This window comes from Lepidochelys kempii, chromosome 6 (genome assembly GCF_965140285.1).
Source record: "Lepidochelys kempii isolate rLepKem1 chromosome 6, rLepKem1.hap1, whole genome shotgun sequence".
NCBI lineage: Eukaryota > Metazoa > Chordata > Testudines > Cheloniidae > Lepidochelys > Lepidochelys kempii.
The window spans coordinates 122,902,236-122,929,978 of record NC_136385.1 but is presented as its reverse complement, the minus strand read 5'-3'; the positions used below and the strand labels follow the sequence as shown (position 1 = coordinate 122,929,978).

General features: G+C 42.7%; 1 protein-coding gene and 1 non-coding gene across 2 annotated transcripts in view; one reads left to right on the top strand and one right to left on the bottom strand.

Annotated features, from left to right (window-relative positions):
- Nucleotides 1-206: 206 nt before the first annotated feature.
- Nucleotides 207-279, bottom strand: TRNAK-CUU (transfer RNA lysine (anticodon CUU)). Its single transcript has one exon. It is a non-coding gene; the product is annotated as a tRNA-Lys (tRNA).
- Nucleotides 280-496: 217 nt separating this feature from the next.
- Nucleotides 497-27,743, top strand: part of PSMA3 (proteasome 20S subunit alpha 3) — a 28,746-nt gene continuing 1,499 nt past the window's right edge. Inside the window, exons 1-8 of the mRNA XM_073349990.2 lie at nucleotides 497-637; nucleotides 5,182-5,264; nucleotides 7,282-7,405; nucleotides 9,003-9,104; nucleotides 9,258-9,331; nucleotides 10,007-10,079; nucleotides 16,324-16,389; nucleotides 24,432-24,478. Of these exons, the coding sequence (XP_073206091.1) occupies nucleotides 617-637; nucleotides 5,182-5,264; nucleotides 7,282-7,405; nucleotides 9,003-9,104; nucleotides 9,258-9,331; nucleotides 10,007-10,079; nucleotides 16,324-16,389; nucleotides 24,432-24,478 (590 nt within the window). The 5' untranslated portion in view covers nucleotides 497-616. The remainder of the gene's footprint in view (nucleotides 638-5,181; nucleotides 5,265-7,281; nucleotides 7,406-9,002; nucleotides 9,105-9,257; nucleotides 9,332-10,006; nucleotides 10,080-16,323; nucleotides 16,390-24,431; nucleotides 24,479-27,743) is intronic.

Here is a 27,743-nt window from a genome sequence, read left to right as displayed (position 1 = left end):
AGGAGGGTGCCTGGGGATTGGTTCCCAGGTGGCCCTGCCCCTCCGCAGCTGGGCCCACCACAGCCCCACTGAGCTGTCCCGCTTTGCAAGGCTAATGACCAAGCCAGGCTCCTTCATCGGCAAACTGCGCTGCCCCCCTCGTTGTTCCGGGCAAAAGTGCAGAAAACCTGCTATGGTAATTGCAGGTACAAGAGCAAAATTCTCTTCGCCCAACGTGGGGCTCGAACCCACGACCCTGGGATTAAGAGTCCCATGCTCTACCGACTGAGCTAGCCGGGCGCTGCGATACCGCCTTCCTTCAGCGACTATTCGAAACATAGTTTGGAGCATGCGCACAACTAGTTGATTAATTCTGCTTCGGAGACTCCTCCCCTTTCGAGTCACCTCCTGTGGGTTCCCTCCAGTGTCGGGCCGGGCGCGCCCCCGCGGCCATGACGGGGCCTGCTCTGCGGACGCGCACGTTCACCTAGGACCCCACCGCGGGAGCTGATTGGCCGGTGTGCAGCGGGCCAATGGGAATGTGCGTTGGTGAGGCCTGGGGCGCGTGAGCGGTGTGTGCGCGCGCGTGTGCGTATCGGGTCTGTCCGGCGCTCGCTCTCCCCACGGCTCCGCCGCCATGAGCTCCATCGGCACCGGGGTGAGTCTCCTCGCCGGGCTCGGCCGGGCCGCCGCTGCGCCTGCGCGGGGGGGGGGCAGCTTGAGCCCCCCCTCACGGGACCGGGGGAGGAGGCGGTACTGCTGAGTCACCTCGGCTCCGCGCGGCTGGTGGGAAAGCGAAAGTGTAAGCGGGGGGAGGGGCCACAGGGCGTGGGGCTCTGGCTGGGGGGGAGCCGGGGGCTCCAGGGGAAGGGGGGTGGGGCGGGGCTCTGGCTGGGGGGGGGAGCCGGGGGCTCCAGGGGAAGGGGGGTGGGGCTCTGGCTGGGGGGGGGGAGCCGGGGGCTCCAGGGGAAGGGGGGTGGGGCTCTGGCTGGGGGGGGGGAGCCGGGGGCTCCAGGGGAAGGGGGGTGGGGCTCTGGCTGGGGGGGGGGAGCCGGGGGCTCCAGGGGAAGGGGGGTGGGGCTCTGGCTGGGGGGGGGGAGCCGGGGGCTCCAGGGGAAGGGGGGTGGGGCTCTGGCTGGGGGGGGAGCCGGGGGCTCCAGGGGAAGGGGGGTGGGGCTCTGGCTGGGGGGGGGGGAGCCGGGGGCTCCAGGGGAAGGGGGGTGGGGCTCTGGCTGGGGGGGGGGGGAGCCGGGGGCTCCAGGGGAAGGGGGGTGGGGCTCTAGGCTAAGGGGTTCTCAATTTTCCCCCCTGAGGCCTGTCCCCAACGTGTTTTTAAAATGTCAGGGCTTCAGCCCGGGTTGGGGCTTGAGAACCGCTGCTCTAGGGCGTGGGGGGGGGTCTGTCTAGACGGTGGGGAGGATGGGCTCTAAGGGGTGGGGGGAGTGGGGGTGCTCTGGGGAGATTGGGTCTGGATGGGTGGTGCCCTGGGAGGAGGAGTGTGTGGGGCTATAGGAAGTGGGGTGAATAGGTGCTGGGGGGAGGTCGGGCTCTAGGAGGAGGGATGGGGGTGGTGGAGCAGTGGGGGCTCTCTGTCCAGCCCCAGGGCACCGATGTACTCTTCTCAGCCCCGTGGATGTGCTCAGCCCCACGATGCTCCCTTCTCCAGTCGCTGCTGTGTTTGAAAAGGGGGTGCCCCATCTACAGGGAGAGATTCAGAATGCCCCCCTCCATGTTCAGATGCATGTTAATGAACTGGGGTGGCTGTGGCTGGGAACGTGCCATTTAACTTATGGGGGATGCTGTTTTCTATGGATATGCAGACTTAACTGTTGCTTGACAAGGGCCTCTGCCACTCTGACTCAGGCTAATGCAGTACATGAGACAAAGGCATGGCTATGTCTGGGAGTTCTCACAACAGATTTATTGGTGAGAATAACCAATTCAGAGACCGCTGGTGGCCGCTCTTACAGTTTTTCCAAAAATAATTAATTAATTTTAGGAAAAAAAAATAAATACGCACATATACATGCCCAAATCATTGTAATTTATTTATGTAGGGTTTTTTTTTCAGACTCAGTAATAAAAGTAATGTACAGTTGTCTCTAATCTTTACTGGACCTAAACAGAATAGAAACACAAATAAGGTGCTTTGCGTGTTTTGCTTTTTTTGGTTGAATTTTTTTTAAATAAATTTGCTATCTAGTTAGTCTGCTGCTGTCAAAAGTGATATTTGTATATTTGTTAATATCACTTTTCACAGCAGACTTACTCATCCCCAGCAAGCTGGAGAACAAATTAAACCCTGGATGGGAAGGTGGGTAAGGAGGTCCAGGAGCGATGGGGGGCTGAAAGAGGTAGCGGGGGTTGGGGCAATGGAGGGGTGAGTCCAGGGCTGGATCCTGGGGTCCTGCTGCACGGCTGGGGGCTGGAGGAGGCAGCAGGGATCAGGAGTGATGTGGGGGAATGTGCCCAGGGCCAGAGCATGAAGTACTGCAACTGGGGAATGAAGCCTGCTGCTGCATGGCCAGAGCCTGCTGCCCACCACCCCAGGGCTGAAGCCCAAAGCCCGATCCTCACTGCCCCTGGGAAGGTGGGGAACTCACACTGGTCGCCTGCTCCTACAGTGTTTGTGGCTTCAGAAGGGGGGCTGGGACCAATCCCTGCTGGTGGCCCCAGGGGAGGGGCAACTCCTCCCCTCCCCCACCATCACCACCCCGAGGGTTGTGGTTGCAAGAGAAAACCCTGGTGGTCGCATTTGAGACATGCTGGTACTCTACAGACCTTACAGCGGCACAGCTGTAGCCGCTCTATGCTGATGGGAGAGAGCTTTCCTGTTGGGATAATTAAACCACCCACAAAGAGCCGTGGTAGCTATGTCTGCGGGAGAGCTTCTCCCGCTGACTTAGCAATGATCTCACCAGCGCTTTTGTCGGTGAAACTTATGTCAGGGGTGTGGGTTTTTTTTCCCCCCCGATGGACAAAAGTTTTACCGGCAAAAGTGCTTGTGTAGACCTAGCCTACAGTGAGAAGTACTAAAAAGATGATCTGTCACTTGTTGGCAGTTCCCAGTTCATTAAGAATGAATCAGACCTGAAAACTCTTTTCTGGGAACAAGGGATGGTCTGGGTCAAACTTGCATATTCATAGTAGTTGGGTGCTTTCATGAAACAGCTGCTTCTTTATTCTTCTGCCCCTCGCTGCACCAGGCATGCACAAACTCCACACTACTGAGATGACTAGGGGTCCCACAACTATGGCAATTAGTTTCAGAGCCTGGGTCAACTGACTCGGGCTTGCGGGACTCATGATATGGGGCTAAAAATAGCAGTGTAGATGTTACCATCTATGCTGTGAAATGTGGTGAGGGGAGGTGGGTGTAGATATATCCTAAATTTCCTTGGACTAAGAATAATACAGTTATAATCAGAGCTCGTGTTATACCTGTTTGGCCAGCAGGCAGCACTGTAGACCAACATCACTCAAATGCCCAATGACCTCTCCCACCATCTCCTGTACACATTGCCTAGGTACCAGAGATGAAGCCCCGGTTTGTGGAAAGGCTTAAATGTTAAAGTGTGAGAAGTGCTTTGAGATTCTCATATGGAAAGCAAAGTGGAAGAGAAAAGTACTAATGCTATTCTAAGTATCAAAATAAGTCACAATGTACTAAAAAATAGTATTAACCATATGATAAGTGTCTGTCTGTGAAGCCTTACTAATTACTAATTGCCATTGTTCGGAATTTGAGATTCCTCAATGGGTTTGAATTATGGAATGAATATCACTGAAGCAAGAGCTTTTTTAAAAACTAAGCTAACCAACATTGAATTTACTAATTTACTTTCAGTTTATATACTTTCACTAAAAGGAAACTGTCTGAATTTTTTTTAAAAAGTATTGCTTCCTTTATTCACATGAAATAAATATCAACATGAGTGAACCATTCTTACATGTTAGGATAAAATGGTCAGTTTTCAGAATGGAGAGAGGTAAATAGTGGTGTGTGTCCCCGGGGCCTGGATTGGGACCAGTCCTATTCAACATATTCATAAATTATCTGGGAAAAGGGGTAAACAGGTGGCAAAATTTGCAGATGATACAAAACTACTCAAGATAGTTACATCCCAAGCAGACTGCAAAGAGCTACAAAAGGATCTTACAAAAGTGGGTGACTGGGCAACAAAATGGCAGATGAAATTCAGTATTGATAAATGTAAAGTAATGCACATTGGAAAACATAATCCCAACTATACATATAAAATGATAGGGTCTAAATTAGCTGTTACCACTCGAGAGTGAACTTGGAGTCATTGTGGATAGTTCTCTGAAAACACACTTAATGTGCAGCAGCAGTCAAAAAGGCGAACAGAATGTTGGGAATCATTAAGAAAGGGATAGATAATAAGACAGAAAATATCATATTGCTTCTGTAAATCCATGGTACGCCCACATCTTGAATACCGTGTGCTGATGTAGTCGCCCCATCTCAAAAAATATATTGGTATTTGGAAAAGGTTTAGAAGAGGGCAACAAAAATTATTAGGGGTATGGAACGGCTTCCATATGAAGAGAGATTAGTAAGACTGGGATTTTTTTGCTTGGAAAAGAGACGAATAAGGGGGGATATGATAGACATCTATAAAATCATGACTGGTGTGGAGAAAGTAAATAAGGAAGTGTTATTTACTTCTCGTAATACAAGAAGTAGGGGTCACCAAATGAAATTAATAGGCAGCAGGTTTAAAACAAACACAAGGAAGTATTTTTTCCACACAGTGCACAGTCAACCTGTGAAACTCCTTGCCAGAGGATGTCGTGAAGGCCAAGACTATAACAGGGTTCAAAAAAGAACTGGATAAGTTCATGGAGGATAGGTCCATCAATGGCTATTAGCCAGGATGGGCAGAGATGGTGTCCCTAGTCTCTGTTTGCTGGAAGCTGGGAATGCGTGACAGGATGGATCACTTGATGATTACCTATTCTGTTTATTTCCTCTGGGGCACGTGGCATTGGCCCCTGTCGGAAGACAGGATAGTGGGCTAGATGGACCTTTGGTCTGACCCAGTATGGCCGTTCTTACACAGATTTTCTCCGGAGACTCACTTTAAGACTTTGCATAGAAAAATAGCTTAGTACTACTGCTATGTGGGCTCTATTTGTAACTTGTTTTATGCTGAGTAGTGTTTTTTTCTTCCTTTACAGTATGACCTGTCAGCTTCCACATTCTCTCCAGATGGCAGAGTATTTCAAGTTGAATATGCTATGAAAGCTGTGGAGAATAGTAGGTAAGAGAAATGTCTTTGTTTTTTACTTCACCTGTTTCTTTAAAAATGACAAGAGAAATGCGATTAGGGCAAGTAGTTAAGATGGTATTGCAAAGAAAATTGTACTCCTGAAATAAGTGATTAGCCAATTTTGTGACTGTATTCCTCTCAGGAAGCTCTTCACATTAAATATAAAGGGAGTGTAGTCATCCTTATTTGTTCTACAGTTTGGAGTAACAAAAATTATAAAGGCATGGCTTGGGAGACTGCAAAGGAAGGTAGTAAATTATTCATGTGTGCTGAGTGTAATAAAATCTCGTACTTTGGGGCAAAAGCTGATTGCGTAGGTCCTTAATATATGTAAGGTGCTTATCTATTATGGTAATACCAAAAGGGCCATTTTAGAGATGGTGAATTGAGGCACTGAGAAGTCAAGTAACTTGCTCAGGACCACATAGGTTTGTAGTAGCCTCACTAGCTGTTGCCAGTTTCTTAAAGAATTATGGTTTGGCTAAAACTACAGTTTGCCTCCCTAAGACTACATATGTTCCTTCAGGCATATACCAGGTGGCAGCTATAAAAACGTAAATACTCTATTGTGTTGTAGCACAATCTGGATGTATTGACTAGTAAATACAGATAAAGTGCTTTGAGGTATGGATTGGGTCATCCTGTGTTTGTACAGCAACTGGTCTTGATCCAGGTCTCTGGATACTATTGCAATAGAAATAACATAGTTCAAAATAAATCTGTGTGGTACTCCAGCTAGTATGAATATCTAATATCTTGGGAGTATATCACCTTTCAGTGACTTCATCAAATGCTTTTAAAGATCTCTTACCATCTATAATACCATCCTAAAAGTAATTGTGGAATGGTCCATAAATCTTACCAATTGGTCCATATCATAGTGAGCATTAGTACAAAATAGTTTTGGATGCATATTTAAGAACTATTTAATTTCACTGAAGTGCATGTTCTGGTGATTTATCTTCTCTTCTTTATTCACTTGGTCAGTGAGACTTTTTGATATGTCTAGATATTTTCATGTTAGGCATTTAGAGGACATGATTTAGCCCCATGGAGGGAAGAGGGAACTTGTCTGTGTTGTACTTTATGGCAGTGGTTCTCAAACTTATTTGATCGAGCCCCTCCCCCCTTCTCTGTAGTAGTTTACAACTCCCGCTCTCCCCACACAAATACATCTATGGCCACTCAACTCTGAAGGCAGAGTGGAGCGCGGTGGCTGCTGGCCGGGTACCCAGCTCTGAAGGCAACGCTGCCTCCAGCAGCAGTGAAGTAACGGTGGCATGGTCTGGCATTGCCGCCCTTACTTCTCTGCTGGTGGCGGTGCTGCCTTCAGAGCTGGATGCGTGGCCAGCAGCCGCTACTCTCTGGATTCCAGCTCGGAAGGCAGAGCTGCTTGTCACGCCACCCCAGAATTCATTCTGCACTCCCCAATTTGAGAACTTCTGCCTTATGGAGTAGGTAGGGGCCATGGCCCTCCCAACTTAGTGATGACAAGAGATTCTTGAGATATGTGTGCCACTGCCAGGGCCGTCTCAGGAGTTGTTCCTATTTTTATGATTATGTGCTGATGGGGGGAGGGGAGGATGGAAGTAAAATAACATAACCATGTAAATGCTTCCACTTCAAAACTATAGGAAACGTGCAGGTTTGAAGGGAGAACTGCTCCCCACCCACCATGTCCCTCAAACTATTTAGTTCGAGATGTACAGCGTGTGTGCGAAAACTTCCTTGGGTAGGATGGGAAAGAGGGAAATGCTGTGCTGCTTTCTTATAGAAACACTGGGTAACTTCAGTGGGTCTTACTCTCTTCCTCCCCATCTTCAAAGAAGCAATGAAACCATGGAGCAGATCTACCTCACTTGAAATTAAGCTGTCTTGTACTTCAGTCCTGCACCCACTTAACTTTGATAAAGAAATGGTAAAATAACTTTCCAACCCCACTCCTAGCTGTTTAGTGTATTATTTTTTTAAAAAAAAATCTCATTCTTATATTTGACTTGTCTTTCAGTACAGCAATTGGCATAAGATGTAAAGATGGTGTTGTCTTTGGAGTAGAAAAACTAGTCTTGTCCAAGCTTTATGAAGAAGGTTCCAATAAACGTCTCTTTAATGTTGATCGACATGTTGGAATGGTGAGGTGCTGCAACACTTTTTGCTTTTATCCTATGAATTAGGAAAACGTCACAGAAAATGGATAGTCCATTGCATAAATACAGCCAATATTAAATAGCTTTTGAAGTACTGTATCCCAACACTTCTAAACTTGTAGTCAGAGAACCGTCAAGGGACATTTAGACAAATCTGATTCTCAATTCTGTGTATGCACTTCTAGTTCTGTTTGTGGGTATGTGTATAAACCTGTTCACATACAAGCAAAATCTTACAGTAAAATGCGAGGCTGATCTATGATATTTACTCATTCTAGAGTTAACTTTCTCTGGTTTCTTTCTCCGTACATTAAAACAGATGCTCCAATTAGAGCAGGAATATGCATAAACTAAATATTAAGAAAGCAGCCTCTTGTTACCCATATCATAAAACACATTTTCTAAGAATAGCAAAACACACGACAACAGTACTAACATATAAGATATTCTCACCTTCTTTTGAAAGGGGCATGGGAAGGAAGGAGCCGGTTGCTATAATCGCTGGTATAAAGAGACCAGATATCAAGGGCTAATGACCTGTCCCCAGTAGTAATGTTAGTAACGTCAGTAGGGCTCTACCAAATTCACGGTCCATTTTGGTCAATTTCACGGTCACAGGAGTTTAAAAATCGTAAATTTCATAAATTCAGATATTTAAATCTGAAATTTCAGTGTTGTAACTGTAGGTGTCCTGACCTAACTCTGAAGGCAGCAGCGTAGAAGTAAGGGTGGCATGGTATGGTATTGCCACCCTTACTTCTGAGCTGCTGCTGGTGGGCACTGCCTTCAGAGCTGGGCACCTGGCCAGCAGCCACCACTCTCCGGCCACCCATCTCTGAAGGTAGCACAGAAGTAAGGGTGGCAATATTTCCTTCCCCTCCACCCCCCCTTTATTTATTGGGACCCTCAGTTTGAGAAACACTGGTTTACCAGTGAAATCTTTATAGTATAGGGTAAAAGTACACACAAGACCAGATTTCATGGTGGAGACCAGATTTGAGTCAGTGATGCATTTTTCACGGCTGTGAATTTGGTAGGCCCCTAAACATCAGATGGGAACCTTGCTAGTAAAACTGCTTGAAGCTGCACCACTAGTCATGGGGAGTAAGAAGATTGCTCCAGCAACTGTAATGCTGTCAGCAGAACTGTAATGCTGTCACGACTGTTGTTGCAGTTCAAGAAGTCTTAAAATCCAGGGGGAAAAATATATACTGTTAGGGGTGCTCGTCTATTTTTTCCCTGTTCTCATGCTTTTTGTTTATTTTACATTAACCTTACAGCTTACATAGAAATTGGATCTTAAGAGTATACCTTTATTTTATGTGATTTACAATAATACATCAATTATGTGTTTATTGAATAATTTTGAAAAGGTTTGATACTTCATTGGTGTTTTTTTCAGCTTGTTGACAGGTGTAAATTCTGGTTTGGTCAGTTTTGAGAGGGCATATGTATGGTGCAGTAAAAACTTGTTTAAGTCAAAGTAACAGAATTAGATGTCTAAAGTTTGTCAATTACCTTGCAAGAAATATTGGTAATTTATCTGAGTGTTGACTTTAGCCAGTGATACTCTTCATTTCAGGCAGTAGCAGGACTCCTGGCAGATGCTCGTTCTTTGGCAGACATAGCTAGAGAAGAAGCTTCTAACTTTAGATCCAACTATGGATATAATATTCCATTGAAGGTAAGTAACTGGTGCTTTTAGCACAAATTCATTCTTTAGGTTTCCTTAGATCCCATGACAGGGAAGGTAGCCTGTTTTGAATTGTTTTACTTGAGGCATGTTTATTTCATTAAATTAAATGGTCTAAACTCCTCCCTTTTTCTTCCCCCCCAGCATCTTGCCGACAGAGTGGCCATGTATGTACATGCCTACACACTATACAGTGCTGTCAGACCTTTTGGCTGCAGGTATAAGTTTTTTAAATGCTTGTGCTTGATTGTGAGAATCTTTATTCAGTGCACAATAGATAAATCTATCATGAGTATTTATAAGGTGATTTTTCACCTTGGTGTATCTGTGCCTTCGTGCGTGTGTATCTATCTATCTATATCCTAAAAATAAGTGTAATTATATTAGTAATATTGAGGAGGACTTCAGGTAAAGAGCTCACATGTCTGTGTAAAGATGCATTTGATTACTAGGCAAAATATCTAATTATTCCTAAATTTTAAAACTGAGACACTTCTGCTGGTAACTTCCATGGGAATCAAGAAAACAAAATTGTCATTTGAAAATTTGCTTCTCTGGCCCTTTAGCTAAGTGAGGCATTGTAAATACAGTGATGCCTATCTTAAAAGACAATCCAAGGGACCAGTAAGTCAGTGACTTAAGAAAGATGGTCTTTAGCTATAGGTCGAGCAAAATTATACTGACAACTTTGGGGATGAGGGTACCCAAAAGGATAAGGTGAGTTACTTGTTGGAAGGTAGTATGTAGTGGAGATTTCACTACAAGAGCAATGATGAGACCTTGTCTATTGTGTGCAAAAAAATCAAGGCAGTATAATTAATCTTTGTAATTTAGTGTGATTTTTGTAGCACCGTGCATAACCTGTCTTCTAATATCTCGTTTTCTTTATTCAGTTTCATGTTAGGGTCTTATGATGAGGATGATGGTGCTCAGCTTTACATGATTGATCCATCAGGTGTTTCATATGTGAGTATTTTGAAATAGCCTCAAATATCTTCTGACCTAATAGGGTCATGGAATATAGGATTTTCTCTTTGGATAGTGGTCACTACTGCTGGATGTAAGTTGAACTGGTAGTGTTGTATGGCATTGGTGTGGCTTGTCTGTTTGCAAACTAAGTACTCTTGAGATAGACCTCTTCAAAGTCACTGTCAATTGTAATTGACAGCGTTTCTCACACCTGGTATCACTTATTTGTTAAAGATGAGTGTCAAGGACTTCTTTGGAAAAGTAGCTTGTCTGTTAAACCCCTCTGCTAAATGTGTCAGAAACCCAGCACATCACTTTATTTGTTCTGTCTTCTGAAGTCAGGTATTAGTAGATTGGACTCTGACACAAAAAGCGTGTGGCATTGTAGTAAGAGTCCCACTTACTAACAGCTACCTCCAAGTAGACTCCCTTAAGACACTGCTTTAATAATGTCACATCAAGACAGACACATCTCTTGTAAATCATAATGCTTGACAGGGCTATCTCTGAATAGTCAGCTAAAGAAGAAACAGGACAATACAAGACCATAGACAACAGCAGGAAGTGTAGTACTACTGTAACAGTAAAGCTCTGCGCGTTTTATATCCCTAAGGACGTGCTTAGTAAGATCATTTGTAAGGCAAGGAAATCTTTCAACGTATGGATAGCTGAGGATAGTCTCTAAGCCTTGATCTGAATTTCCTGATTTAGTTTTCAGGTGCAACCTAGATATATATTATACACAAACTATATTAAAAGAACACTAAGGTTGCAGAGACTCAGAAATTAAACGTTAGAATTAAAGTTGCATCTGCTTAAAAAGGCTTATTGTTACCTGGGTCCTCCCATTTACCTTTTTTAAATGTTGGCACTCCAGCCATTTTCAGTCTTGTGGAACTCTCCCAGTACACCAGGATTCCTTAAATATCAGTATCAGCGGGTCAGAGCGCATCAACCAGTACTTTAAACCTTCTGGATGCAAGATACTTTTGAACACCCTCCGTAGTCACATTTTTCAGTGGCAAGTGTTTCACTATCCGTGTAAGCTGTGAATACATCATCCGGCTTCTTTCCAAATGCAAAACAGAAACGTACTGACTACATCTGCCTCTTCTGTATCAACAGCTTTTCCATCCCTGTTGAATAACTGACCGATACCAGTGCTAGGCTTTCTTTTGTTCCTAATATTTAAAAAATTACTACTTATTGTTAATCCTATTGGTGGTAGCTTTTTTTCATTTATACCTTTAACTTTTCGTGTCAACTCTCTGTATTTAATAACTGATAATTTTTAGTTTTTCCTGTTGATTTTTCCCTTTCTGTTGGTTGATATATTTTTTTTTTTACTGCTCCTTTCATCTCTCTTTCTTAATTAGGATTTTTTTAAACCAAAGAATCATTCTTTATTGACACTGAAATTGTGGGGTTTGTGGGGCATCTAGTAATGTTTTCTTAAACAACTCCTAAATATAATTCACATTTGTATTGTTTAAATTTTTCCTCTCACTCCCTCGTGACCATAATTGTGTTAAAATGTGAGAAACTGTCCCTATTAGAGTCATAGAAAAGCATGTGTGTATCTTGTGGTATATACATACACCTCTACCCCGATGTAACGTGGTCCTCAGGAACCAAAAAATCTTACCACCTTATAGGTGAGACTGCGATATGTCGGGGTAGGGAGAGGAACTGCTCCTCGCCCCAGCTCACCTCCGCTCTGCCTCCGCCTCCTCACCCGAGCATGCTGCCACCGCTCTGCTTCTTCCGCCCTCCCTTCCAGGCTTGCCGCGCCAGTCAGCTGTTTGGTGCGGGAAGCCTGGAACGAAGGAAGGGCGGGAGGGCGAGAAGCGGAGTGATGGCAGCGCGCTCAGGGGAGGAGGTGGAGCAGAGGTGAGCTGGGGCGGGGAGTGGTTCCTCTGCACCCCTCCCCCCAGTTACTTGTTGCGGCCCTCCCCGCACCTCAGCTCACCTCCCCTCTGCCTCCGCCTCCTTCCCTCAGCGCGCTGCCGCCGCTCTGCTTCTCCTCTCTCCCCCCAAGGCTTGCCCGAATCAGCTGTTTGGTCAGCAAGCCTGAGAGGGGAGGGAGGGGGGAGAAGGAGAGCGGTGGCACACTCGTGGGAGGAGGTGGAGGTCAGCTGGGGCATCAAGGAGGCGGGTGGGGGGCGCAGAGGAACCGCTTGCGGTAAAATAAATTTGGATATAACGAGGTAAAGCAGCCCTGCTTCCCGGGATACTGCTTTACCATGTTATATCCGAATTCATGTTATATCGGACCGCATTATATCAGGGTAGAGGTGTACTAGGTCAGTGTTATATTACTTCACCATTGAATGATTATGGTTAAAATTGAAACTTTGCAGCACAACAGTTTCACTTTGGAAATTTCAGCTATTGGTTTATTTTCATAGTCTTGTTTGAATATATTTAAATACTTACGTTGGGCATGAATATTCACATAGAATCTGACACTTAGGATAAAATACAAATGAGCACCTCTTTGAGTAAACATATTTTACTATAGCAAATATCTAATAGATATATACTAACCATAACAAGCACAGGTATTGGTTAGCTATTCCTAGCTAGTTTTAGACACATCACATCAATGTCTACAGTAGCTTTTTATGGAAAAGCTTCTCCTTCCGTGCACAGGACCAGCCACACAGGGGGAACTTCAGAGCCTCTGTAAAGAAGGTTTTAAATTACTAGGAAACTATGGTAGGTAAAATGGAAATTAGGAGGCTACAAATTTGAAGAATAGCCAAAGATCTGAAAAAACAAGTAGCACGTTCTGTTAGTATCAGAAGCAAGAAATATTGAGAATCTATGGGTCTACTGCATGGCTAGGGTGTAAAAGATACAATTAAGGAGGATCAGGACACTGCAGAAAAACCTAATGGTTTCTTTACATCGGTCTTTAGTGCAGAGGATATTGTGGAGATACATTTATTCCCTGATAAGAGTAGGTATCAAGAAAAGTTGCTGGAGATAACTGATAAATTAAAGAGTAGCAAGGTTGCCAGTGCTAGATGGCATCCATCCAAGAATTCTGAAGGACTTTAATAATTAGGTGGCTGATCTGTTAATAAGAATATGCCATGTCTCAATATACTGGAGGGTAGGAAATGCTGTACCTATTTTTAAAATAGTTGCTGGGATGATCTTGGAATTGAAGACTTGTAAACCTTTCTTTAAGCTGATTCAAAGCTGGTAAAACAAATACTACTGTACACAACCTGTGGAATTGAGGGCCACAGGATATCATTAAATCCAAGGGTTTAGGATTTAAACATTATTAGATATCTGTGTACTGAGAGTGTTCATGCTTTTATAAAGATAAAAACGTTTTTTTTTTTTTTTAGGAAAGATGTAAACCCTATATGCTTCAGGTCATAGTTTAACATGAATGAGGTTAGCGAGAAACTACCTTTGTGGACAGATTATTTCATTATCGTCCACTATAGGGCTTCTTCCTCTGAAGCTTCTGGTACTAACCACTGTCAAAAGACAGACTGGACTAGACAGACCCATAGGCATTTCAACCTTGTGTTTCAGTAGTCTGTGTATTACGTTGACTTCTGTGCTGTGAGGTGTAAGAAGGTGAGTCACTGATATAGATCTCCTTCCTTCATCAAATGGTATACGTGGTTAAACTCCACTGTATTTACCACTGTGCTTGCAGTGCAAAAATTAGGAGATTAATGCTTCCTTTGTGACTAAACAAATGTTTGGTCACCACCTCTCCCACCTAAGCATGAAGAATACAGAAAACGTATTCTGCAAAGACACTCCAGGGCACGTGAAACTTTTAAAGCTGCAGTTTTGGGAGTCCAACAAAAATCAGTAAGAACAGTTAGGCTTTAACACATAAGATGCTTCAAGGCAGACAACAGACCAGTGGGAGTTCGGCAAAGGAGAGGGATGGGAAGGGACAGATGGCATGAGGGGAGATGTTGGGGAAAAATAGTGACAAGGCGGAGTGTAGAGTGGTATGTCAATTCCCAGAGATGGATATATGTTGTCCAGCCAAATGGACTTTTTGGGGACGGAAGTGATGAAACAATTCAAAGGGCATGTTTAGTTTTGTATGCGGTGTTGTGGCCAGGCTGACCCCAGGGTATCAGCGAGAGAAGGGGGATGATGTAGCATCTTTTGTTGGACCAACCTCTGTTGGCGAGAAAGAGAGAGGCCAGCTTTCAAGCTGGCATGGAGCTCCACCTCAGGCCTGGGAGAGGCACTTGGCGTCACAGCTAAAGACCAGGTGGAACAGATTGTTCAGCCTGAGTAGTGAACACATTTCAAGGGACCACTGGAGATGAAGTGGCCTGTTAACACCCCTCTAGTCATGGGGGGGGGGGGAAGGGAAAAAGGAGGGGGGAGGGCAGCTGGGGGGGTTTACTCGTTGGTTATATAAATTATTGTAATAAACCCTAAGTCTAGTGTGTCTGTTCAGTCCATTATTTTTAGTAATATAGCTAAATTATGAATTTAAGCTCTCAGGCTCATGTTTTGAAAGTGTGCAGGTTTCCTTTGAAGATGAGGACTGATAGGTCAGATATAGAGTGATTGCTTTGTGAAAAGAAAAGGGGGACTTGTGGCACCTTAGAGACTAACCAATTTATTTGAGCATAAGCTTTCGTGAGCTACAGCTCACGATGTATCTGATGAAGTGAGCTGTAGCTCACTTCAGCTTATGCTCAGATAAATTAGTTAGTCTGTAAGGTGTCACAAGTACTCCTTTTCTTTTTGTGGATACAGACTAACATGGCTGCTACTCTGAAATTTTGTGAAAAGTGTTCACACATGGGTGACCGGTATTTGTCTTTTGTCATTTTCCTACATTCATTCGAAAGTGTAGTGATTGTCTGGTTTCACTCACATAGTTGCTATCGGGGCATTTAGTGCGCTGGATGAAGTACACCAGGTTGCGATAGGCATGTGTAGGACCCATCAATCTTGAAATTGTGAGATGTGTTGTGGAGAGCATTGATCATTCTAGCAGTGGAGGGGTGCACTCCACTAAAGAAATAGATCACATCATGGAATGGACCATCCAAATACCACGAGAGAACCGGCTCCGACATTGAATTTAAACCTCCTCCAACTGCACACCCCTAGGTGTCATCTGCCACCACACACTGGAACCCATACTACAGGGTACCATCAAATAGCTACAACCCATACTTGATGGGGACCCCATCCTGAAGGAAATCTTTCCTGAATCCCCTCTTCTGGCCTTCAAATAACCCCCTGAGCTCTTCAAGCTCATCAGAAGTAAACTCCACACAGACCAGGACACGCTAACTCAAAGCGGCCCCAGACTCTGCCGGAAGCACAGATGCAAAACCTGCAGACATATCTCCACTGATACGATGATCAACACTCCCCACAACACACCTTTCTAGATCCATGGGTCCTACACATGCCTATTGCTACATGTGGTGTACCTCATCCAGCGCACTAAATGCCCCATAGCAACTATGTGGCTGAAACCAGACAATCACTGTGCTCTCAAATGAACGTAGGAAAATGATCAAAGACAAAAACACGATATCGCTTATGGGTGAACACTTTTCACAAAGTGATCCTTTGAGGATGAGACCTGATATAGAATGAAACTTGCACAATACTTTCAAAAGACAAGCCTGGAAGCTTAAATTCATAACTTTGCTAGACACTAAAAATCATGGACTGAATAGAGACACTGGATTTATGGCTTATTACAACTATCTGCAATCCCCTAACAATTCCCCCTTCCCCCCGCACACACCCCATTTACACCCCAGATGTTTCCCCTACCCCCTTCCCTTCCTCCTTATGACCGCAGGGGTTACCTTGAAATGTGTGTTAACTTCTTATGCTAAGCCATCTGTTCAAACCTTGTATTTAGCAGTGACACTTTGAGTTCATTTCCAGTCCTAAAGAAGAGCTCTGTGTAAACCTCGAAAGCTTGCCTCTCACCAACAGAAGTTGGTCCAATAAAAGATATTACTACGCCCACTTTGTCTGTTAAGTTTTTGGGAGTTTTCACTTATTCTGTTAAAACACCAATATAAATAAGATTCCGAGGAGTTTACTGAGAAAGATGTTTTTTTGTTACTGTAGTATTACCTACAGGTATACTCAGAGTTCTACATTGTGAACTACTAGTTCTTACAACTAAAGAATATTAAAGAAACCCTCCCTGTAAGAAAGATTATAACCAAACTTTAACTAATCTCTTCTTTTGTTGCTTTTGTAGGGTTATTGGGGGTGTGCCATTGGTAAAGCCAGACAGGCTGCAAAGACAGAGATTGAAAAACTTCAGGTAGGATGGTATTAATAATATAATATACAGTATATCCAATTATTTTGTACTAATCCATTTCAAGACATATTCCTAGCTACCACTGTTGTGCTGTAACTTTTAGGTTTTTGAAGGTAAGGTTTAGTGGGCATCAGTGCACTCTGGCACAAGGGAGGCTAGCAAGTAGATGAAGCTACTTCCTCTGTACAGGAACATTTCCCTATAGCCCACTGTGACTGGAATATTCCCTAAAGAACAATGAATGGGCTGCAGCCCCATCTCTTTCCTATCCTGAATGACCAGAGGAATACTATGAATTGTACTAAAATATACTGTCATGGAGAAGTAAGATCAGAAATGTTTGTTCTCATCAGGTGAAGCACCAGTCAGTCATCTTGCTCCCTTTCAATATACTTGTTGAGTATTATGTTGATATCATTTTTTCTAAGAATTTCTTAAAGCAGTATATAGATATACTGTCAATAAAGCTTTTCATGCGCTCTCTCTCTCTCTCACTCACTCACTCACTCAGCATAAAAAGCTTGGATGGCTATATTAATGATGATTGGCAAAAAAACTTGAGTTTTGCAGCACCCGTACCAGCTAAACTTGTATACCAACTTACACTGTCAAATGCAGTATATACAGAACACAAACCACTTTTAGAACTGTTTTTGTTAAAACTTTCCCCTTCACCTATGAAGTTTGGCTCACATAAATACAACTGTCTGGCCTCCAAATGAGAGGTTTAAAAACCTCTAAATATTGCCTGAAATAAACGTAATTACTGTGAAGTCAGATTTTGAGATCCTGTAAGGCTCCATTGGAAAACTGGGAATCTCTTCTTCCCAGTGGTAGAAAGCTCCCGTTTCTACATTTGAAGTCACAGATGATGAATTTGAAACTTTTACTAATCCAGTATTGGAACATTGCCCATCTTTCCCCACAAGCCTGCATAATTTGGGGAGGGAGCAGTAAAAGGACACCTCTTAGAAAATAGATATCTATTTTACAAGGAGAAGGGGAGAAGAATAACTTTGAAGTTGCTCAGAGGTTTGGAAAGTCCCAGGAGAAATGGTTTAGTAGACAGAGCATAGGTGAAGTAATCAAAAGCATGTGGAGTAAACTGCATTTATTAAATGGTTATTGAGCCACATATAAGGGAGTGTGTTATAACTACTTAAATTGTTTCAGGTTTGTAAAGAAACTTGAAAAGCAATATGTTAATTTATTACTATTAACAGGAGAGTTTGGGACTTTCTCTCCCAAAGAGCTCAGTTAACCTGCAAATATCAGTCATCACACCTTTGTTCTGTAGTGCTCCTGAAGTTAGTTAATTGTGTAAAATACAAATTATTCATCTAATAACTTGGATATATTAGACAACCTTTGATTTGAGTGCAAAAAATGGATTGCTTAGCTTGTGCTTGAGATTATGTAGGGCTTTCTGTGCTTTGGTGGAAAACTGGTAACAGTGGTTTCTAGCAAATGGAGAAGAATGAAATTGCAGTTATGGACTACTTCATTCACTGGTCGTGTTGCTCCTTAGTGTGAAATGGACTAATAACAAAGTCTTCATGAAAATATTTATTTAAACTGAAAGCCCAGACACCTTAGCATGATAGTGTTCCTATGTGTGAATTACATCAGAACACTATGAAGAAATACAATTAAACTCGTTCAGTTTTGGTGTAAAAAATTAGATTGAGGCATTCGAAAATACTTGTGGCTTACAGCAGTCAGCCATGCCTTGATCCAGAAACACTCTCTTACTAGCTTATCTGGGGCACATCCAGGTGGTAGGAGAGTAATTTAGCAAAAAGCTCTTGTACAGCTTTTTGTTGAATTCCTGAAACCTATCAATTTCTTAAACACTTATGAGACTGGAGGAGCTATATCAGTTCAACATGTTCTCTGCCATAATACTGCAGTTGAATCTTCCTATAATACCATATAAGTATTTTGTTTTTAGAAGAAAACCCCTTGTAAGATAGGATTGCTGAAAGTTCTTATAAGTCAACAAACTATAAATGCAACTAACTCTTACGTGAACAGTGGAACATCATATGCAAAAATACAACCTGTTGCCCATAAACTGTGCTGATATGGGGAAACCAACCTGCCTTTTCCCCTCCTCTTAGCTCTGCTCTGATTAAACAGTGTATTAGTTTCCTGTTAATACAACGTTAGATCAACCATGTAACTGTATAAATTGTTATAATCTTATTAAAAATGGTATCCCAGTATTTTATGAAAGGGTTCCAAATTGTGGGAGTTACAGTAATGCAAAATACAGATGGATTGCTTATTATCTTGAGACTTAAGTGGTTTCATATCAAAACATTTAAATTTATCTAATGTGCATTTAGACAGTTATGTAAAACTAATACTTGTTTTGGTTGACTGCGCTGAAGTTTATTTAAACATGCCTCATGCTAATAACTTCTGCAGTACTGTTTTAGGATCTTAAATTTAATTTGATTTCTCTCCAGCTCTCTTGTCTAACTTACATTTTATTTACTATAAAACACTGTATACACAAACACATAGTGCATCTGAGAACATGAACCTACTGAAACTAGTAAGCCCTTTAAAAGAGCAGGAAAAAACTGATTTACCACAAACCAAGCTCACTTAATCTCCCTCCTGCATCTTTTTTTTTGGCAGTCTGAAAATGTACCTACCAGTTCTTAAAATTTAGAGATCTATGGGAATTTAATTTGGTCCTGGTTTATGCTACATTTTTTTGAACCACCATTAGAATGTAGCCTATTTTCCATATCTTGTATCTTAACAAATTGCTTAATTTGCTTAATTTTTATAATTAAATTTCATTTAGTCTACTGTATGTGTCAGGCTGAATTTGATCAGAGATCTGTCTTAAAAGTTCAGTCTTATGTTCATACACTGTGTTGAAAATATAGAGGCTAAAAGACAATGCTGACTGTATCCTTGGCATCTGAGAAACAATGCTGTGTCAATTTCAGAATATACCTTGCTGCATTTGAGTGACATAGCTTACTCCTGAGGGTGTTTGTTAATAATGCTTTCTTTGTATGTAGTGCTAGGATTGTAGCCTGCTAATGTCTTACTTATATTTCCAAATATTGTCTGATCTTATCAGTGGGGCATAATAATTCAGAACAAACAAAATAATCTCCAGCGCACATTGACATGGCCGTCATTGTCTGTAGAGAACTTCCAGCTGTTCGGTGGCGCTATCACAGTAATGCAAAGCAGTGTTCCTTCTAATTTTTTCCATCCATGTGCAGAATGAATTTTATGTGCAGCACCAATATAGAGGTAATATGCGGAGTTGCGCCATCACCTCCATACTTTCACGGCTGCCCTTAGCCCACCAAGAGCTCCCAACATCCTACTGCTAGTACCTGGCTGGGTCTTAGTGAAGGTCTGTCTTCAGGTGACATTTGCAGTACCTATCTGTTCACTCCTACAGCCTCCTTCCACAAGGATCAGTACATGCTTCACAAACTGTCCTCATATAAATGCTTCACTGAAATACAGCCACCTCTGGGGAGGAAGATCAACAGCCAGCTAGGTCAACAGCACAGAGAGCACTGTGCAGCAGTTTGGAAAGACAAGGGGAATTTTGGATAGGAAAAATCTTTTCCTCTTATGCAAAATGCTTGAGATATTTAATGTTCAGACAGGTCTCCATCTGTAAAGGTCTCATCTGAATGTAAAATATAATACTGCAATTTAGAAATCAAAGTAAAAGTTTGTTTTTAACTCAGGACACTAAGGCTCAAATTCCCCTTACTACCATCCTCTTGTATTAACAGTACAAAACACTTGAGAAGTCCTATAAACTATTCAATCTTCATGTTTATATTTTTACACTGGATCAGCTTGGACAACTAAAGTAGCATGGTGAAGTTCACCTTCAGCTTCTCATGGACACGTACAACGTTCCAGTGTCTCGGTTATTACAGTGAAACACACACAACTTTGTAAATGTACACAGCACTTTACAAACGCATGGGCTCAATCAAACTGCCACTTGACATGAAGTTCTCCCACTTCTTTCCATAAGGCCACTCACATCAGTAACAGTTACATGAGTAATACTTCGCAGGACCAGGCCCCTAGATAAACCACGTGTCCTCTGGCCCACAAAAAGCTTTGCAAACACTGAGGGGGAGGTTTAAATCCACAACAGGGAATTGTTGTCACTGGAAATCAGACAAAAACATTTCCATCAAGTCCTAGTTTTGGTAATGTCCTTTTAAAACTCAAATGAAAAAGCCAGCAGTATTTAGTGCTTTTCCTTTATAAATATCAGTGTTTTACAGAGGAAGGTCAATATCATTATTCCCATTTGGAAAATGGGGAAAGTGAGGCACAGTGTGTGTGTGTGGGGGGGTGTTACAGAATGAACATCCCCAACCTGTGGCCAGAGCAGATACATACTCTCTTTGCAGTTGCTGTACCAGACCTGTGACTCCTGCACACTGGTCTAATAACATTCCTTGTCACACCCACTGTAACCATGGCCTTTTTCCATTCCTTGGCCCTTTTCTGTAGTGGCCTATGCATAGCTAGTGGGGAACCCAGGTCAGTCACATGTAGAAGGTACAGTGTTCTCTGTGCACCCACTGAACAGTTACCCAGTCACATGTGAGTGTAACCACAACAGTTCTGCTGCACTGGGGGACTTTCTATGGCCACCTATGTTCCTGGATGAATTTCAGCAAAAGTGTGCAAAGCTGACATTCACTCTAATGAGGGTTGAACGCAGCAACAATCAGACCCCCTAGTTTTTGTAAGAGGAGCTCAACCAAAATATGCTTATTAGAATTTGTCTTAGCTTTATTTGTCTTACCTAGAGACTATTCCTTTGCAATCTATAAATGGGAAAGGCTCACTCCTTCAGGCTCATAGTTAAAGCTTTCATGGAATGCTTAACACATGCTCTTATTTCTGAATTCAGAGCACAGTTCAAGTTGAGGGACAATGTTATATTGATCCAGTGACTAACCTCAATGCAAGAAAATTTCTGCCAGCTGATCCAAGTAATTGGTCTCTTATGCAACTGTAAGCCAGGAACAGTGAAATACTATTTTTGCCATTTTTTAAAAGCATGAGAAAAAACAATGTAGATCGTGTAATGGCGAAAAAAATTAAATGATAGGTAATGGGCAAGAATGAGGTTTATAAGACCTTTACAAACCGGTGTGGAGCTTGCTAGAAGCATTGCTCTGGCAGACTACTGACAGTTTTATTGAGGCATTATCTCCTACCTAATCAGATGGTGAGAAAACACATTCTGCTAATCAAGATACTGTGCCCTCCCCTGCCAGTGCTGCAGTCCAGCTGGCCCAGGGAGAGAGAGGCGTGTCGGCATTTCCCCTGCCAGTGCTGCAGTCCAGCTGGCCCAGGGAGAGAGAGGCGTGTCGGCATTTCCCCTGCCAGTGCTGCAGTCCAGCTGGCTGGGGGAGAGAGAGGCGTGTCTCCTGTCCCCACCGCAGCCCTGGCTGGAGCTGGGGCCGGGGGAGAGAGAGGCATGTCTCCCGTCCCCACCACAGCCCTGCATGCCTCAAGTTCCCCCAAACCTCCATCACTGCTCCCCACCTCACCCTCCCCCCCCCCCGCCTACACATTCTCCATGCTCACCTGTGTGTGCACTGCATGGCTGGTGCATGGCACTTGATGGCCTCCTGTGCAGCCGCACAGGTGCACACCTTAGAGGGAACACAGATCCAAAGCGTGGGGCAGTCTCAAGCTGTAATGCTTCCGGGTAGATGTTCCGCACTCAGGATTCTAGGGGCAGGTCTACGCTACGGGACTCAGTCGACCTAAATTACGTAACTCCAGCTACGTGAATAACGTAGCTGGAGTTGACGTAGCTTAGGTCAACCTTTTGCAGTGTTTACATCATGCTGGGTCGACAGAAGAAACTCTCCCTTTGACTAACTTTATGCTTCCCATTCCAATAGAGTACTGAAGTTGATGGGAGAGCGACCGGCGGTTGATTTAGCGGGTCTTCAGTAGATCTGCTAAATCGACCCCAGTAGATTGATCACCGTGCATAGATCCTCCCCCCATCCCCCCCCCGGTAAGTGGAGACAAGCCCCAGGTTTCCAGAGACTTTGACCTATTTGTCAGGTGCATGTTTGAAACTTGTTCAAAAGTTAATCTGTACCAAACATATAAAATTAGAAGTAGCAAACTGCAAGGTGATTTGAAGTGATGGACAATATGGCCTGCTGGAGATTACATATAAAAATCTACACCCAGAAAAGAGGGGAGAGGTAAGGAAGTAGCTACACCTATCCTATTAAAGCAAGTCTTTTCCTTCTTAGTACTGTCAGATTTTAGACAGCCAAGATTTATAGGGGAACAGTTAAGCATACTGCAATGAAGATACAGAAGCTGGGAGGGGATGTGGTTTTAGTGAAATATTTTTCATTTTAAGTGGTTCACATTATGAAGAACTACTGTATTAATCACATCTAGTGGTAGCTGTAAACACTTAATACCTCAGAGTGTGACTCTGTATTCACCCAGGAAAAAGTTTTTTAGTATCTCTCAAATTCAGCTTCTTCTGAGACAATTCATGTGCTATCTAATGTTTAAATTTCCCACATATTACTTTGGATATGAACTCTGAATGATACAAGTAACGCTTTGAATGATAAATTCAGTGTCAAGCTTTTGCTATTGTCTGCAGGATTAACAAATCTGAGATGAAAAAGGAGGCCAGGGGATAATGTCTAGCCAAAGCACGTGGCCTGCAAACCTTTGTAACATCACAAGACTCATAGATCTCACTCTTTCACAAGTAACAAGTGCAAAAATTCTGTGGTGCATGCAAGTTATACAAAGATACTGGTGTGTGATATCTTAGGGCTTGTGTCAACACAAACCGTTAGTTCATGGCAAGATGGGGTGTAAATCTACCCCATCTGAGCCTGCTGAGCAAGAGATGTCTGTCTGGACCTGCTGCTGCCCATTAAAAGTTCCCTAGTGTGCTCTGATCTACCCTGCTTTGAAATGAGAATAGATTAATGTGTACGAGGGAACTTTTATCGTACAGCAGCACGTGAACATTTAGCACAAGTCATGCTGGAGCACAGTAGACTTGTATCCCATCTTGTTGTCTAAGTGTTTGTCCAGATATGATCCTGTCTGTTAAGAATCCGTTATTGGGGAAAGGGAACAAGGATCTTCTAGTTTTGTGACTGCATTAAATCAGCATGACGGGATGTGTTGCTTTTCCATTATCCTAAAAGGAGGAGGTTGTTGAGATCTGATGCGTATGAATGTTTTTACATGAGCTTGTACCATGTCATGGACCCTGGAATTTAATTTTGTAAACGTTACCATTACATAAATGTTAGTCTCTAAGGTGCCACAAGTACTCCTGTTCTTTTTGCGGATACAAACTAACAGCTGCTACTCTGAAACCTGTCATCATTTTGGTCAGCTGTCAGTGGACTGCCTCAGGACTCGCTGTAACTAGATGTGTTTGAGGGAAAAATTGCAAAATGAAAAACTAATCCTCTGTTCAGCCTCACAAGGTCTGTCTTATCAAAATTAGAATAGCATTTACCAGTAGGACACTACATGTAAACAGGAATGCCCTAGAGACTCTTGAAGTATGATTGTTAGAACAGGTGCTAAGATAGAGATGCATCTGTTGGTATGATAGTCTCATGAGTTACAGTCTGTCAAAAGGCGTAAAGGTATGTATGCTGAGATTTATAAAAAGCTGTTCAGTTGAAAGGGACACAAACTGAAGATCTGTGTCTCTGAGCTGTCTGTAACTGAATGAATATGGGAAAGAATAACTTTTGGGACTCATACAAAAGTAGCAGTTTGAATAAAAAGTGAAAATAAAGAATTAGATAATTTAATTTGGTTCTATTCTTGACTGAGACTGTGGCAGGATTGTGCAGGAGATACTCTTGTTTTGTTCCTGCATAGGTAATATACTTTGGTAGATCAGCCACCAATATCCTGGCTTTCCCCTAGTGGATAAGTGTTTTCCAAAAATACAAAATGTTAAATCCTCAACTAAATTGTACATTCCTTACCCACAGATGAAAGAAATGACTTGCCGTGATGTTGTTAAAGAAGTTGCAAAAATGTAAGTTTCCTTTCTTCTGGCCTTTCATCCTCAGTGCTTTTTTTCCCCTCTTATCCCTCCTTGTAAAAAATAAAACTTCAATAGATCAGCAAACTGGCCCTAATATGGAATGGAGTCATTTTAAAAAAAAAAAAAATTGGAAGCTTAAAGTACTACTCCTGTTCCTAGGGCTGTCCCTGTACTACCTTTGGTAGCTTTAGAATCTTTTCCGTATTTTAAATGTGTGGTTTTCCCTCCCTCCTTGCTGTGTGAAAGATCTATCCAGCATGACTATACAGAGGAAACAGTGAAATGAGTCAACTTTGAGCTTTTTGCAACACTAAGGAAACCAAGTGAAAACATGTATCTTTATCCTTTCCATTAGTCACTTTAGGTGTTGCTTGGAACAGTGGGTTAAGTGTAGATAAATGTTTTGGCTTTGTTTCTACTCTTTTAAAATGTAAATACTTTGAGAGAAAGGGAAGCTGGTCATAGTTCATAATACAGAGGTATATGGAAATAGACCTATGCAAACTTAATTGTGGTTTCAGGTGCTTCCTAGCTTGGCAGTATCTGGGAATGAAGCAAAGGAACACTGTTCCTGGAGAGGGCCTCATTAACACCCCTCTCTTCTCCTTGCTAGCTGATTAAGGTGCATCACTGCTTGGTTAGGAGAGCAAGTGCAGTGCAATTTATCCAGAAGATGACATGTAGCCTTCTACTATGTGCATGGAGAAATGATAGGACTTAGCGGACTCCTGGAGAAAACTAACAATCCAATCTGATGGCACAGTAGCTTAATAGCTTTAGAAACCTTAAACTTGCAAACAGGTGTTATAAATACCATGTTAGGTAATTAAGACTAAAGTAGTATTTTATATACTGTGTACCTTAGACAGTGCTGGATAGTCACACTTCCTTCCTAGTCTGATCTGCTGGCCACATACCTCTTGTTGTTGAACTTGAGCACATTTCCCTGCTGCTATAAACCACAGAAACACAGGCAGGAGAGAAAATAGAACTGGGGTGCAGAATTGAAGAAATAGGAGTGTTTGAGTCCAGTGTTGGGGGTAGCAGCAGGCTGTGTGTGTTCTAGAATCTTTCCTACATGTTAACCTGCCTTATGGCGGTCTTCCCCTCAATCCAGGACCTTTCCAACTCTATCGAACAATATGTGCAATCTGGCATGAGTTGTCTGCGACTCCACTTTCTTCCCCTTTGGCCCTAACTTTTCCTCTGCCTCTAAATATGCTAGTTTACTCTCGTTACACTACTCTTTCTACCTAAGGGTCAGTGAGAGACCCCTTCACATCCAGCATTGTAAGGGTGGTGTTTTAACTTTATACCACCTTCATTCTTCCGAAACGGCCCTTCAGGGATCCCCAACTGTCTTCTTGCCGAGCTTACTGTAGCTGTCCACATTGCTCACTCTTATGTCTTCTTTTTTTGTATTTTCATGTTTGTTCATATCAGTATCTCTTTGACCCTTTCTTTCCTAGACATTTTTCCTCAGTGATCAAGGCTTTAGTTTCCATTTCTGGCACTGAGTTGCTTTAATCAGCTGGGTATTTATAAAGTGATGCCTGTCCTCTGATACTTTTTGTATTAATTAAATGGTAGACGGCAAACACTTCAGAGCAGGGGTTAGTACTACTCCCCTTCAAACTTTAGCCACTGCAGGAATTACACTGAGTTTCTTGAACATCTAGTGTACTTGCCTGTGAAACTTTACTTGTAAAGTTTAGTTGCAAATGAAATTCCAGTATTTTTGTAGCAATATCTTAGAAGGCTATTAAGAAATATACTAGGATGAATCCTTTTTATAGGGGGGGTATATGCATGTTCCATACAGTGGATGTCTCAGGTTGCTGTGAGATGTGCTGAACCAGAGAACTTAAGTAAGATCTCTGACCTTGATACCTGTTTGAAACCCTGTGAGAAGGGGGAATCAAACTCTCTCAAGCTGCATGATCTGGGGGCAAACTTTCAGTTTTTGTTCTAAAGAACTAGAATGGGAAAGTGAACTGCATGGCACTGGAGGCTTGAAATGTTGCAACTCTATGCAGCTGTAATGCACTTTACACTTTTCTTTTTACATTTTCATTTCATCAGCAGTCCTTTAACCAGTTTGGGGCCTCTACTGCACTAGCAGTATGATAAGTGCTTGCCTCCAACAGCTAGTCTCAAAAATAACAGGTGGATGAGACAAAGGGGGGTGAGGGCATGTGAGTGGAGGTAACAAAAGTAGTGTGAGCAATTCACAGGATCAGTGCCTACAATTCCCTGTGATTAATAGCAGGCTTTGAGGCATTCAGAGCTCTGATCGTGGTTGGCAAGTAAGTCCAATGCAATTAGTGAATTTGTGGGTTCTAGCTCCTCTTCTAGAGGACAAGGGATAGAATGTCACCATTAGAACTATCCAGTTTCAGCTTTGTATTTAAGCATCCTAAATTCAAACGTTGAAGAATGCAAGCTTCTGTAACAACTGGAACTGAATGTTTTGTTAACTTGTGCAACTGCTTTGAGGGGGCTGTTGAAGAACATTAACTTCTTTAGCATTTTCTTAGTGTTCCTCATGTGAATAAATAGATTAAGTGCTTGCAAGACACGGAAATAAGATTCAGTCTACGGTCTGGTCATCATTGCCAGCTTGCCTTTTATTTTATAGACTGATGGCTAGTTTCAGAACTATGTACAACACAGGCATAAGTTACCATGACTGCATGCAGAATTAGAATTGTAACACATGGCCAGTCCCGTATGTAACTAGGGGCTTGTACACAAGTTACTAACTACAGATGTGCAAGGTGTGTGCATGCACATGTGTACTATTAGACAACATTTGTAAGTTTGAGCTGCATTTACTGAGTCTTCATTAATTTTTGTATGTGACTTGCAGGAGAAATATAGTTTTAGGAAAACTACTTGCTGGCTTCAGTTTCATGAATAGTTGAGGCATTATACCCATGGGGTCACTTAAGTGCTATGCTGTCTGCATCTTTGATCAGGATACTTGTTCTGTGCTTATTTCTGGTTATGAGAGACAGCTTGAGTTAAGACCAAATGGCTGGGTGGTATCTTGGCTGAAAGTTTTACTGTTAGTAAACACTACTGTAAGTGATTGAGGGAATGTTACTTTCAGCATTTGCTTCTTACATTAATGTAAAACTACTACATACAATACTGGTGTGTGTCCTCTTTACCATGTTTCTCTGGTATGGTAAAGAACAGGAAAACTGATACTACAAACTAGCAGGAGAAGAAGGGAGGGGCAAGTAGAATTTTG